General features: G+C 45.2%; 1 protein-coding gene across 7 annotated transcripts in view; it reads right to left on the reverse strand.

Annotated features, from left to right (window-relative positions):
- Nucleotides 1–229: 229 nt before the first annotated feature.
- LOC128148154 (ceramide synthase 4-like) overlaps nt 230–12,516 on the reverse strand; it is a 46,710-nt gene continuing 34,423 nt past the window's right edge. For all 7 annotated transcript variants that reach the window (XM_052801678.1, XM_052801673.1, XM_052801674.1 and 4 more), the window contains 5 exons: nt 9,171–9,263; nt 8,165–8,293; nt 7,778–7,884; nt 7,224–7,380; nt 230–2,218 (listed from right to left, as the gene is read on the reverse strand). In XM_052801678.1, the coding sequence (XP_052657638.1) occupies nt 2,027–2,218; nt 7,224–7,380; nt 7,778–7,884; nt 8,165–8,293; nt 9,171–9,263 (678 nt within the window). In that variant the 3' untranslated portion in view covers nt 230–2,026. The remainder of the gene's footprint in view (nt 2,219–7,223; nt 7,381–7,777; nt 7,885–8,164; nt 8,294–9,170; nt 9,264–12,516) is intronic.

A 12,516-nucleotide genomic window follows, 5' to 3' on the forward strand; every position in this document is an offset into this window, starting at 1 on the left:
GGGCCTTTACCTAGTAGGAGACAAATCAGGCAGCTGCAGTTCTCTACTGGCATGGCCAAGTACAGCTGCATGTCCTGGGTATGCAACATCCTCTCATGCACACTGCATGTGTATCGACCTTGGCAATGGCACCCATACGTGTCTCCCTCATCACACATCCACCTATAAGGTGCAATTAGTCAGGTTACCTCCTGTTAGTTAAAGAAGTAGAAAAGAGCCCAGACAATCAAACCTTTCAAAAGTAATTTATAAAGAACGTTTACATTCAGTAGTACAAAATTATACATAACCACCACACCTGAACACATCACCTGCAGAGGAGTGGCAAGATCATAGATTCAGATTAAAGGAACATGACAGTAGACAGAACATGTACTTCCATCTTCAAAATAGCTCAAGGTTTCAGAGACAAACTATCCTCAGCAAATACAAATTTAAATGATGATGCAAGAACAGATGCTCTCCTCCCAGAGCATGCTACCGCCATGGAATCACCCACACTGGCACCACTTTTTCCCATCTGAAATTATGCAATGTATTTTGACTGAAACCTAAGATAAGCACATACAAGCTCAGACCAAAGCGCTCTCAGTCACATCTCAGGTCAACTGAGTGGATTGCTGAAAACCGTCTTGTCCTTCTATGCTGTCACTTGCCTTTTAATTTTAAACATGTGCACCACCTCTTCAAAGGCATGTCCTTGGTCCATGTACCCCCCCAGTTAGCATTGGCCCTTACTGGGCACATATAGGGAAGTGTCTGCATGGCCTTGGCAGTCTAAGTCCCTGCACTCATTACAGTGAATTTGTTAATACTTCAGTTTCATAGATTAATTGACCTGTAAAACAGAAATTCATGTCATACTAATTTAACTCTTTTAAGGGATTACAGAATCCAAAGTCTAAGACTACACAGGGTATAAGATACAGGACACCTAAACAAACTGAATCAGAACTGCATCATGACTTCATGGACTACTGCTTTAAACTTGCTATTATTGATACATCTAGGCAAAGGCCCTAGAGTCAGAAGGCCACATTAAAGCATTATTCCATAAGGTTCAGCAGATCTTCTCTGGGTCCTTTTTCCTCTGAGGATAGGGGAAATGTATTCCCTTCTTGCCACAAGCTGACTCTGTAAACATCTCCCACTGTGCCAATCACACTAGGTGAAAACATGAGCACTTAATCAGTGTTCTCTTCTAGATTATCTAGTTTCTTGCCACTGTTCTTCTGACTGTGTTTCCTTCCAAGACAGGTTTAAAGGATTACCTGACAGTTGAGACACAGCTGTCTGGATTTTCCAGCTGTTCCAACTATGATTTGGGTGGGTACTCTCTCTCCAGTCTGGGCTTTGGAGTTCCCACCTTTGTGGCAATAACGCTGACAACAGAAGGGACTGAGATCCATACCATTACAAAACTGGTCATGTGGTGCACAGCAGCATTTCCTTTGAGAAGAAAATGTTTTCTCCTGTGTCTTTCCAAAGCTCTCATTCCACTATGCTTAATTTTAATTTTCTGAGTATGTATGGGGCACCTGTCTTCTCAAAAGAGGTGTCCCCGTATTAAGATTTAGAGTCTCACACTTACTTGTTAGCCATAATCATTAGTGGCAATGGGCCAGGGCCTCCAGAGGTTGATCAAGGCTAAACAGATTCCTATCAAATAACATTAGGTGGTTAAGACTTGACATTGCCAGAGTTTATCCACCTTTTTTTTTTTTTTTAAAGTATGTTTCAAGATTAACACATTTAACAACAAGTATGGTACAGTCTAATACAAGTCAAACCACTTTGATCCCTTTCTATCTGCTTCAAGGCTACAACCTATAGTAAGCTTTTATTGAAGAAAGACCAAAAACTTCCTTCAAATATCACTGACTATCAACACTTTGTTTACGGGAAGCAGGAATTCAGCTATGATACTGCAATTGCACTCCATTTTACCTACACAATGAGCAAAACTGTTTCTAAAGACGGCGGACTGGGTTCATTAAAGACCATACCAGAAGCACATGAACAGTAGCTATCTTTCCTTGACATGGCCATTGGTGAGATGGGTTCTGTTTTTCAGTGGCTCAGACCCATTCCTCTGGATATAATTGTTGCTTGTGACGTTGCTGAAATATGTGATCCCATTTTGCTCCTTTTCCCTAATCTTTTCTCTTTCTTCATCCTTGTCACTTTCTTCTGTGTCACTTCTCATGTCCTTTTCCATCTACGGAAACATGTAAATGAGAAGGAATACAAACATAGAAGTCTGCACAAGAAGCAGTGCTAGCTGAGCCACAGGCTAAACATTCATCTGCTACTTCAGCCACTTGCCTTTGGCACACAGTTCTACTGTGTCCTTTCAGCTTTTACATCACCTTTGGAAACAGATTCTCTCCGTCTCTTTGATTTCAGTCTCAGTGGAATCCTAGCTGTGATCATGATAAAAATTAGGAATTACTGTACAGGTTGAGAAGCAGCAGCAAACCACAGATGCCCAGAACTGAGGACAACCGTGTAAGACTGAGGAGATCCATGTTGCTGCCTTGGGCATAAGCATGTGGAAGAAGGATGGGGGGAGGCAGTTAATCAAGCTCTTTTACATTTTCCAAAAGGGACAAGGAGATAGCTTCTGACCATGCTTGGCCTGGGTGGCTGTAGGTTGAGCACACTGCTTTGGACAGTTTGAAAGCATATGCTTTCAAACAAACCAATAGCTTAACACAAAACCACTCAATTCTGATTACATTCAGTTTTATGTTCAGGTTTTTCCTCTTGCTATTGACAGAGAGATCTGTACTCCACTTTTCTAAATATTTAATTCATGGCCTTAAAAGGAAGACAAAGAAGAAACAATGTGATAAAATGACAGTTTAGAAAAGCAGCCTAGCACTTGCTGGCTTCCCAGGCTGTTTCTACTCTACAATACAAGATACCAAAATTGGGGACAAATCAACAGTGTCACACTCCTTGTTGGAAAGAGTGCTCTGAGGGAAAGCAGCAAACCCATTCTGTGACCTGAGCTTTGGAAACTGCTCAGGGGCATGTCAGTTGCTGCATAAACACCTGTAGACTCCGTTTACTCTGTCTGTTCTTCTGGGGATATCTCTTGGATTATATTAAGAAGTCTATTTGATCTGACGCTCTTTCCAGAGATCACTACACCCAAATGCAGACAGGATTTGTTAGAATCTAAACTTGCACTGAATTCAAACTGCCTCCAAGGACAATATAGGTAGCTGCATGAATTACAATGATGTATCTCAGGCTGCCTGTATGAGGGAATGAAACTCGTACTTCAGGATCTAGGCTGAGTTCTAATTACTGGGCATTAGGGGACATCATGTGAGAAGGTGGTGCAGATGATCCTGTAGCCAGAGAGGAAAACTGGAGATCAGAAAGGCCTATGAGAAGAATGTGAACTAACTGGAGCAAGAATTTCATGGCTCTCAAAAAGGGGAGAATGTCCTGTATTCTTGCTGATACTGCTTTGGGCTACTAAATACCATTATTGAAACAGATCGTTCAGGATGATTTTTCTTTGCTATTCACTGCTTAATATGAAAAGCTCTCAAATATATTTTTGCATCAAATGTGGCAGATGATTTTTAGATAAAATAGGAAAAATTCTGGATACGCTTCAGTATTTTTCTCCCTGATCGTTCATTTCTTTCTAATAAGGCTATTTATTACCTCATCATTTTACACTGTAATAACTGCAATGGTAATTCAGCCCACACTAGAATTAGGAAAACAATAAAAGGGTGTCTTCAGTTGCGTCATTTTCTGCCCTGTGAAGTTACTGTTTCCTAATGTGCAAGAAATTTGCTCTGTGCTACCTTAAGGGAAGGCAGATAAAGAAAATGGGGACAATATGGATGAAGACGAGCCTTTAATGCTTGTTCTCAGTTCCCGTAAGACAGAATTCCCCAGTTGGATACTAATAAAACAATTCACCCTGGGCGATGAGGTCAACTCCCAGAAGGCACTGACTTGTTACTCCTGGACTGTGTCCTTGGCATGTGGCCAATCTAATGCCATTAGGTCATGTCTTTGATTTTGTTTATACAGCTGCATCTCAGACATTTATCTAGGGTTGCTCTACAACTGATAGAGATGAACAGCACTACCTGGGTGCAGTCTTGAATGGATTATGCTTTGGGCATGCCTGTTTACCACTACTGCTATGAAGAGTCCAGACAGCTGGTTTAGACAGAAATATCTACTCTGTAGACATCTACAGCACTGTAGGACAATCCATACAAAACATGTCTCCCAGGCAGGGACTGGGAGAATGAAGAACCATCCACTGTAGGAGAAGATCAGGTTCAAGTCCATCTAAGGAACCTGAAGGTGCACAAATCCATGAGACCTGATGAGATGCATCTGCGGGTCCTGAGAGAACTGGCAGGTGAAGTGGGTAAGCCACTATCCATCATATTTGAGAAGTCGTGGCAGTCTGGGGAAGTTCCCACTGACTGGAAAAGGGGAAACATAACCCCCATTTTTAAAAAGGGGAAAAAAGGAAGACCTGGGGAGCTACAGGCCAGTCAGTCTCACCTCTGTGCCCAGCAAGATCATGGAGCAGATCCTCCTGGAAACTATGCTAAGGCACATGGAAAACAAGGAGATGACTGGTGACAGCCAACATGGCTTCACTAAGGGCAAATAATGCCTGACAAATTTGGTGGACACCTACGATGGGGTTACAGCATTGGTGGATAAGGGAAGAGCAATGGATGTAATCTACCCGGACTTGTCCAAAGCATTTGACACTGTCCTGCACAACATCCTTGTCTCTAAATTGGAGAGACATGGATTTGACAGATGGACCACTGGGTGGATAAGGAATTGGCTGGATGGTCGCATTCAAAGAGTTGCGGTCGATGGCTCAATGTCCAAATGGAGAGCAGTGATGAGTGGTGTTCCTCAGGGGTCAGTATTGGGACAGGCACTGTTTAACATCTTTGTCAGAGACATGGACAGTGGGATTGAGTGCACCCTCAGGAGGTTTGCCAACAACACCAAGCTGTGTGGTGCGGTCAACATGCTAGAGGGAAGGGGTGCCATCCAGAGGGGTCCTGACAGGCTTGAGAGGTGGGCCCGTGCGAACCTCATGAAGTTCAACAAGGCCAAGTGCAAGGTCCTGCACATGGATTGGGGCAATCTCAAGCACAAATACAGGCTGGGCGATGAGTGGCTTGAGAGCAGCCCTGTGGAGAAAGACTTGGTGGTGTTGGTTGACGAGAAGCTCAACGTGACCTGGCAATGTGTGTTTGTAGCCCAGAAAGCCAACCATATCCTGGGCTGCATCAAGAGAAGCGTGACCAGCAGGTCGAGGGAGGTGATTCTCCCCTTCTACTCTGCTCTTGTGAGACCTCACCTGGAGCCCTGCATTCAGCTCTGGGGCCCCCAAGATAAGAAGGACATGGACCTGTTGGAGCAAGTCCAGAGTGGGGCCATGAAGATGATCAGAGGGCTGGAGAACCTCTCCTATGAAGACAGGCTGAGAGACTTGAGGTTGTTCAGCCTGGAGAAGGCTCTGGGGAGACCTTAGAGCAGCCCTTCAGTACTTAAAGGGGGCCTACAAGAAAGCTGGAGAGGGACTTTTTTATGTAAGGTCATGTAGTGATAGGACGAGAGGTAATGGCTTTAAACTGAAGGAGGGCACATTTAGATTAGATGCAAGGAAGATGTTCTTCACTGTGACGGTGGTGAGGCACTGGAACAGGTTGCCCAGAGAAGCTGTGGATGCCCCATCCCTGGAAATGTTCCAAGTCCAGGCTGGATGGGGCTTTGAGCAACCTGGTCTAGTGGAAACTGACCCTGCCCATGGCAAGGGGGTTGGAACTAGATGATCTTTAAGGTCCCTTCCAACCCAAACCATTCTATGATTCTGTGATTAATGATCTGGATGATGGGGCAGAGTGTACCCTAAGCAAGTTTGCTGAAGACACAAAACTGGTAGGACTGGCTGACATGCCAGAGGATTGTGCTGCCATCCAGAGGGACCTTGACAGGCTGGAGAAGTGGGCTGACAGGAACCTTGTGAAGTTCAACACGGGCAAGTGTGAAGTCGTGCACCTGTGGAGGAACAACCCTAGGCACCAGTAAATGCTGGGGGCTGACCAGCTTTTCTAAGAAAAACCTGGAGGTCCTGGCAGACACCAAGTTGAACATGAGTCAGCAATGTGCCCTTGCCTTTCCAGGCCTGCATTAGGAGGACTCTTGCCAGCAGGTTGAGGGAGGTGATCCTTCCCCTCTACTCAGCACTGGTAAGGCCACACCTGGAGTGCTCTGTCCAGTTCTGGGCTCCTCAGTACAAGAGAGACATGGACATACTGGAGACAGTCCAGTGAAGGACTGCAAAGACGATGAAAGGACTGGAGCACCTCACATAGGAGGAAAGGCTGAGAGAGCTGGGACTGTTCAGCCTGGAGAAGGGAAGGCTCAGGGAGATGTTATCAGTGTATATTAATACCTTAAGGGAAGGAGTAGAGAACACAGAGCCAGGCTCTTCTCAGTAGTGCCCAGTGACAGGACAAGTGGCAATGGGCACAAACTGAAACACAGGAGGCTCCCTCTGAACATCAGGAAACACTTTTTTACTGAGGGTGACCAAGCACTGGCACAGGGTGACCAGAGAGGTTGTGGAGTCTCCGTCCTTGGAGATATTCCAAAGCTGTCTGGACGTGGTCCTGGGCAGCCTACTCTAGGTGACCTTGCTTGAGCCTGGGAATATGGACAAGACTTCCAGAGGTACCTTCCAACCTCAGCCATTCTGTGATCTCAGTAACATTGTAATTAAAAATCCTGTACTATAACAGAAGCGCTTTTGCACTGGCCTCACCAATCATGACAACTTTCCCTGCCTTGATATCTTAGTTTTGTTACAAATGCAAAGCATACTGGCCTAAGTGTTGGGATCCTTACTCAGATGTCATTGGCTTTGTTCATGGAAATCCTCCCTGGAGTCCAATCCACATTTTTCTTGAATACAAGCATCAGAAGCGGACCCAATATTGTAGTGACTCATAAAAACTTTACCTTTTTTTGGTCAACTTTCCCTAATAATATTGAGTGTTCCTTTCAACCCACTGCTAGGAATGTACATGTATAATTTCACTAGGGCAAGAAGGAATCCATCCCAGATGAACTCCTGTGCTCCCAAGCGGCCTAGGTGGACCCTCCCTCCCCATGTGATGTACAGGGGAATAAAAACTGATCCATACCGTGCCCTGGAGGATGAACTTGTAGACCATGTGAATAATTAGGCAGGACCAGAAGACATGGAGCAGCTGCAGAATTATCAGGAGACCATTCATGAAGTAGTATCCAAAGAAAGGTTGGAATATCTCCATGGAGTAATAGTAGGTGTTATAGAGCACTCTGCAAGAGAGAGGGAATTGCAGTGGAGGGAAAGCTTGTTGTTAGTAGGGCCGTAATTAAGCCCCAGAAAGCTCTAGTCATAGAGGAAGCTTCAGGTCAGCCACCTCCTTCTTATATATAACACATGTGAGCCAACTCTCAGGTCCCCACCAGAAATAAGCAGGATAGAGCCACAGGCCGAGGACTTCTCCTCTGCAGTATACTTCAGGACTTTAAAACTACTCTATGAACCCCAAGGCAGGTGCAACAGCCATGTGGCACTGTAGCCTATGCAAAGGGCTGGGACATATGCTCAAGGATTGAAAAGCAAAGGCTGCAGCAAAAGATTCAGCACCCAGCTGAATTATCCCGTCTCAGACAGCAGCTTTTCCATTTCCCTTGACTGCAGCAGACTCACGTGTAGGGGAAAATGACCAGGCGGCTGATGAGGAAAACAGCTGAGAAGATCATAAAGAGGCTGTCACAAGTTTTTTTCCACTTCATGTAATTGAATATCTTAGTTGGCTGGAAGGAGAAAGAACAATAAAACAGCAGGCCAAGACAGTGCATCTGCACATGATCCAGGAGGCTAATGAGCCAGACACAATACAATCTGCATGGAGGTAATCATGCCTCTTCCTGGCTCTCTGCAGGGCACCCTGGGCTGGGTCAGGAGATCAGTACTGAGTTATCTGTGAAACACCATAATGCTTGGCCCATACTGTGCTAGATCAAAAGACACCCTTTGGCTGAAGAGCACCATTGCTAACTAGGCTTTGCCTGGCATTTAAGTTGTGGAGCTCACCTCTAGGAAGCAATCAGAAGCATCGTGAATCACCATCACCAGTGTCCCAATGCGGATGTAATTCGCACAGTAGGAGAAACTGATCAGAAAGATGGTTGCAGCATGATGGACTATCTGCTCCTTGAAATCCTGATGAGAAAGGAGACAGCAGAGAATAAAATACATAATGCACTTTCTGCCCTGGTTAAAGCATGCCTCCTGCAGGTAGCAATGAAATCTCTCTACCCAATGACTTAAGAAACCTCCCACTATACGGTCTTACCCATATAACTGTTTTAACAAACACATTCTAGAAATGCAGGCAACCAAGAGAAGCTGGAATGAAGTGTTTATAGTGTAAACTGAGGATCTCACAACAAAGAACACTCTTTCCCTCCAGTCCACCAGTAATGGTCCGATGATGGTGCAAATCAGAAGACAGAATAATAAAAGCCAATGATTCAGTACAGACAAATTCAACATAAAGAGCACTTCCTTTCTGTCACAAAGCAGTGCCCATATCCATCTCTGCTCTGTGCCCCTGTGCATGCCTACCTGTTTGCACAATCATCTCATACCCCCAGGCTCGCTGATGGAGACACACAACCACCCTTTCCTTGTAAGTGTATATTTGCAGCCTCAATGCACGTGTATGCCTATGTAATCACACAGCACCCTGTCTGTCAGGGCACTGGCACCTAGGAACATATGCAGCTTAACTGGCAGAGAATCATCTCTTTTCCCGTCTCTACGATCAGTGCAGCTTAGAAGAGTCCCAGAAGAGCAATTTTGAAGTTTGGATTGAGAACTCTGCAGTAGTTTGCACCTTTCTGTTAGGGTTTGTGTTCTCCACTTCCCAGAGGAGAGGGAAGCCAGTGGTTGGGAATGGAAATTCCTGGGAATGAGCAAGGGCAGAATCCCCCAAAACCTCAGACTAGCACTACACACGTGCTCTCAGAGATCACTCTCCTGAGCGATCAGCTTGGGTCCTGTTTGTGCTTGATTCTTCTCTGAGGCTGCCACTCACCTTCCTCTTCACATCAAAAGGCAGGGTGAAGACCAGTGACCAGTAGAAGGAGAGCTCCAGCAGGTAGTACCAGAACAGGGAGGGTTGGAGAGGCTGTGGGAAGGGGAGAGACAGTGAAATACCCATCAGATAAAGTAGAGCAAGGGCTGGAAGTGAAGACTGCTTCCTAGGCAAAAGAATACCAGACCAACAAAACTGGTTCTTGGAGCTTCAGGAGGAAATACTTCAATTGAACTATATGGTTACTTATTAAATCTCATCTGTGCTGAAGCAAATGCAAATAGCAGGGGAAATTCCACTTTGATGCACCATGTGGAACATTTAGGGAATCACCCAGAAGATCCAGAATATTTTCAGCATTTCTTCAGCACTGTGCAGATTCCTGAGCAGTCAGTATAGAGCTTTAAAAGCTATGTAAACCATTTCATTATGGTGAAATAGCTAAGTAGTAGCTGAATAAATCATTCCCTTTTTAGGATTCAAGGAGATGCTTCAGACACATTGTACCCTTCACAGATTTTTCAGTTGAATCAAACTAATGGGGGGAAAGTGCAATCTCAGCGTGAACAGTAATTTGCATTCTTCTGGGTAATTTTTCTGGGGTTTTACAGCGGGAAAACTAAAAGCTTAGACCCACTTAGCAAGATATATGCTATTTAACAAGTAATTTTTCACTGTTGTGGCACTATATGGCCTCCGTAAACCTGAACCTATTCAATAAAAAAAAAATTCCCATGACTAAAGGGGCTTTGCAACTAGCGTTTCCAAAGAATCATGGAGTATGGTGCTCCCAAATACCAATTTATTTGGGCTTTCTCTACCCAAAGTGTTGATTTATGGCCTTCATAGATTTTAGTTTGTTTTCCTTTGTGGCACCAGTGATTGGCCACAAGAGGAAGCACAGCTGGATGCACTGGTGCTACCAGGGGAGATAGTAACATCTCCCAGGCTGGTACATACTGTTCACACTCTGCAGGTTATCCAAACAGGAGCTCCGGATCAGAAAGGATTTTTTTTCCCCAAAGATCAGATTATCTGGGAGAACTGGCATTTCTTTTGTCATTGTCTTTAGCACAGGACACGGTCTGTTTAGTAGAAATTGTATTTAATACATTCTTTGTTCCTGCCAATACACAGGTTTGTCCTTGACCTTTCTTGCTCTTTGCCAGTGGGACATGACTAGGTCTGGTTTTGGTCTTTTCTGTTTGTTACAGATGTTGCAAAGTGTGTGTATCCGGTTTATGTGGCAAGTTTTTTGGTAGGGGGGTGGGGGTGGGGGAGGGGTGCTGCAGGGATGGCTTCTGTGAGAAGATGCCAGAAGCTGCCCCATGCCTGACAGAGCCAGTTCCAGACAGCTCCAAGACGGACCTGCCGCTGGCCAAAGCTGAGCCCATCAGCACCTCTGTGATAACATATTTAAGAAGGGGTAAAACCCACTGCACACCAGCAGCTGGTAGACAGGAGTGAGAATATGTGAGAGAAACAACTCTGTAGACTCCCAGATCAGTGAAGAAGGAGGGGGACCAGGTGCTCCAGGTGCTGGAGCAGATTCCCCTGCAGCCTGTGGAGGACCTGACGCTGGAGCAGGTTGATGTGCCCGAAGAAGGCTGTGACCCCATGGAGAGCCCACACTGGAGCAGGCTCCTAGCAGGACCTGTGGCCCCATGGGGGACCCATGCCAGAGCAGTCTGTTCCTGAAGGACTGTTCCCTATGGGAAGGACCCATGGTGGAGAAGTTCGTGGAGGACTGTCTCCTGTGGGTGGGACCCCATGCTGAAGCAGGGGAAGAGTGTGAGGAGGAAGGACTGGCAAAGACAATGTGTGATGAACTGACCGCAACCCCTGTTCCCCGTCCCCCTGTGCGGCTCGGGGCGAGGAAGTAGAGAAGTCAGGAGTGAACCTGAGCCCAGGAAGAAGGGAGGGATGGGGGAAAGGTGTTTTTAGATTTGTTCTTATTTCTCACAATCCTACTCTGATTTGATTGGCAATAAATTAAATTAATTTCCCCAAGACAAGCCTGGTTTGCCCGTGATGGTAATTGGTAAGCGATCTTCCTGTCCTTATCTCGACCCACAAGCCTTTCGTTGTATTTTCTCTCCCCTGTCCAGTTGAGGAGAGGAGAGACAGAGCGGGTTGGTGGGCACCTGGTGGCCAGCCAGGGTCAACCCACCCCGGTGTGCTGTTATGATGACTTGGATTGTTTTTGAAAAGACATGGACTCCAAATGTACAGAACGGGAGGCAAGGACCCAAGTGATCCTTTTAGTCTTAAATTCCTATTCAAGCACCACCTGTTTGTATGGTTTGGCTTTCACACTGAACTACAGATTTTCCCCTAAAATTTCTGCCTTTGAGTGACAGTGGATTGTTTGGAGACTTGGCTTGAAAGATACTACCTTATTCATCACTCATTTGTTCCATTACGTTTCCTGTGGCTCACACTGTTAAAATTGTGCATTACATTTCGTTTATGGGTCTGCAACCTCAATATACAGTCATGAGGTCTTGCTCTAACTTTGACTGCCAGACCAAAAAGTCCTGGAACATAGGCAGTCTTCACTTTGTCTTGGTACTGGGATCAAGTTTCTTTCAGCCTCCTCTTCAGTTAATGAAAGATTTTATTTCCTACCCAGGAAATTCTAGTACTGTAAAATCCTGTGCATGGTAGCTCCCTGCATGATAATACAGATTACTATCCTGCTAGAAACACTTACCAGCTGCTCTCATAGGATAGAGGAACCTCTTCCAAAGTTGGAATCAGATTTTTCACTTTAATGAAATTTAGCTCTCTTTACTATGTCTGCTCTGGTATCCACAGCAGTGTGATATAGGAAGGCTCCTGCTACAGAACAGGCAATAGTCATCTTCTCTAGAGAATTCAGAGTACATAAAAACATAAGGGGAAAGGCAAAGCAGGCAATAGCTCCTGTGCTCAGTCGGTGAAGCTCCTTTCTAACTCTTCCAACTTCTCAAGTTATGGGAGTAGGCATAACAAGGGAGGCAGCTGGTCAAAAAAGTACCTGGCTTTTGGTTGCTACCTTTGCTCCTTGTGTGGAGGAACAAAGAACAAATTTTGTGCCTAGCTGGCAATTTTCATTGAGGTAATTCTGGTCTGGGCTATCTTTGCTCCTTGTGTTGAGGAACAAAGCAAATTTTGTGCCTAGCTGGCAACTTTCATTGAGGTAATTCTGGTCTGGGCTATCTTTGCTCCTTGTGTTGAGGAACAAGGAGCAAATTTTCTGCCTAGCTGGCAATTTTCATTGAGGCAATTCTGGTCTGGGCTATCTTTGCTCCTTGTGTTGAGGAACAAGGAGCAAATTTTCTGCCTAGCTGGCAATTTTCATTGA

This window comes from Harpia harpyja, chromosome 11 (genome assembly GCF_026419915.1).
Source record: "Harpia harpyja isolate bHarHar1 chromosome 11, bHarHar1 primary haplotype, whole genome shotgun sequence".
Classification (NCBI taxonomy): domain Eukaryota; kingdom Metazoa; phylum Chordata; class Aves; order Accipitriformes; family Accipitridae; genus Harpia; species Harpia harpyja.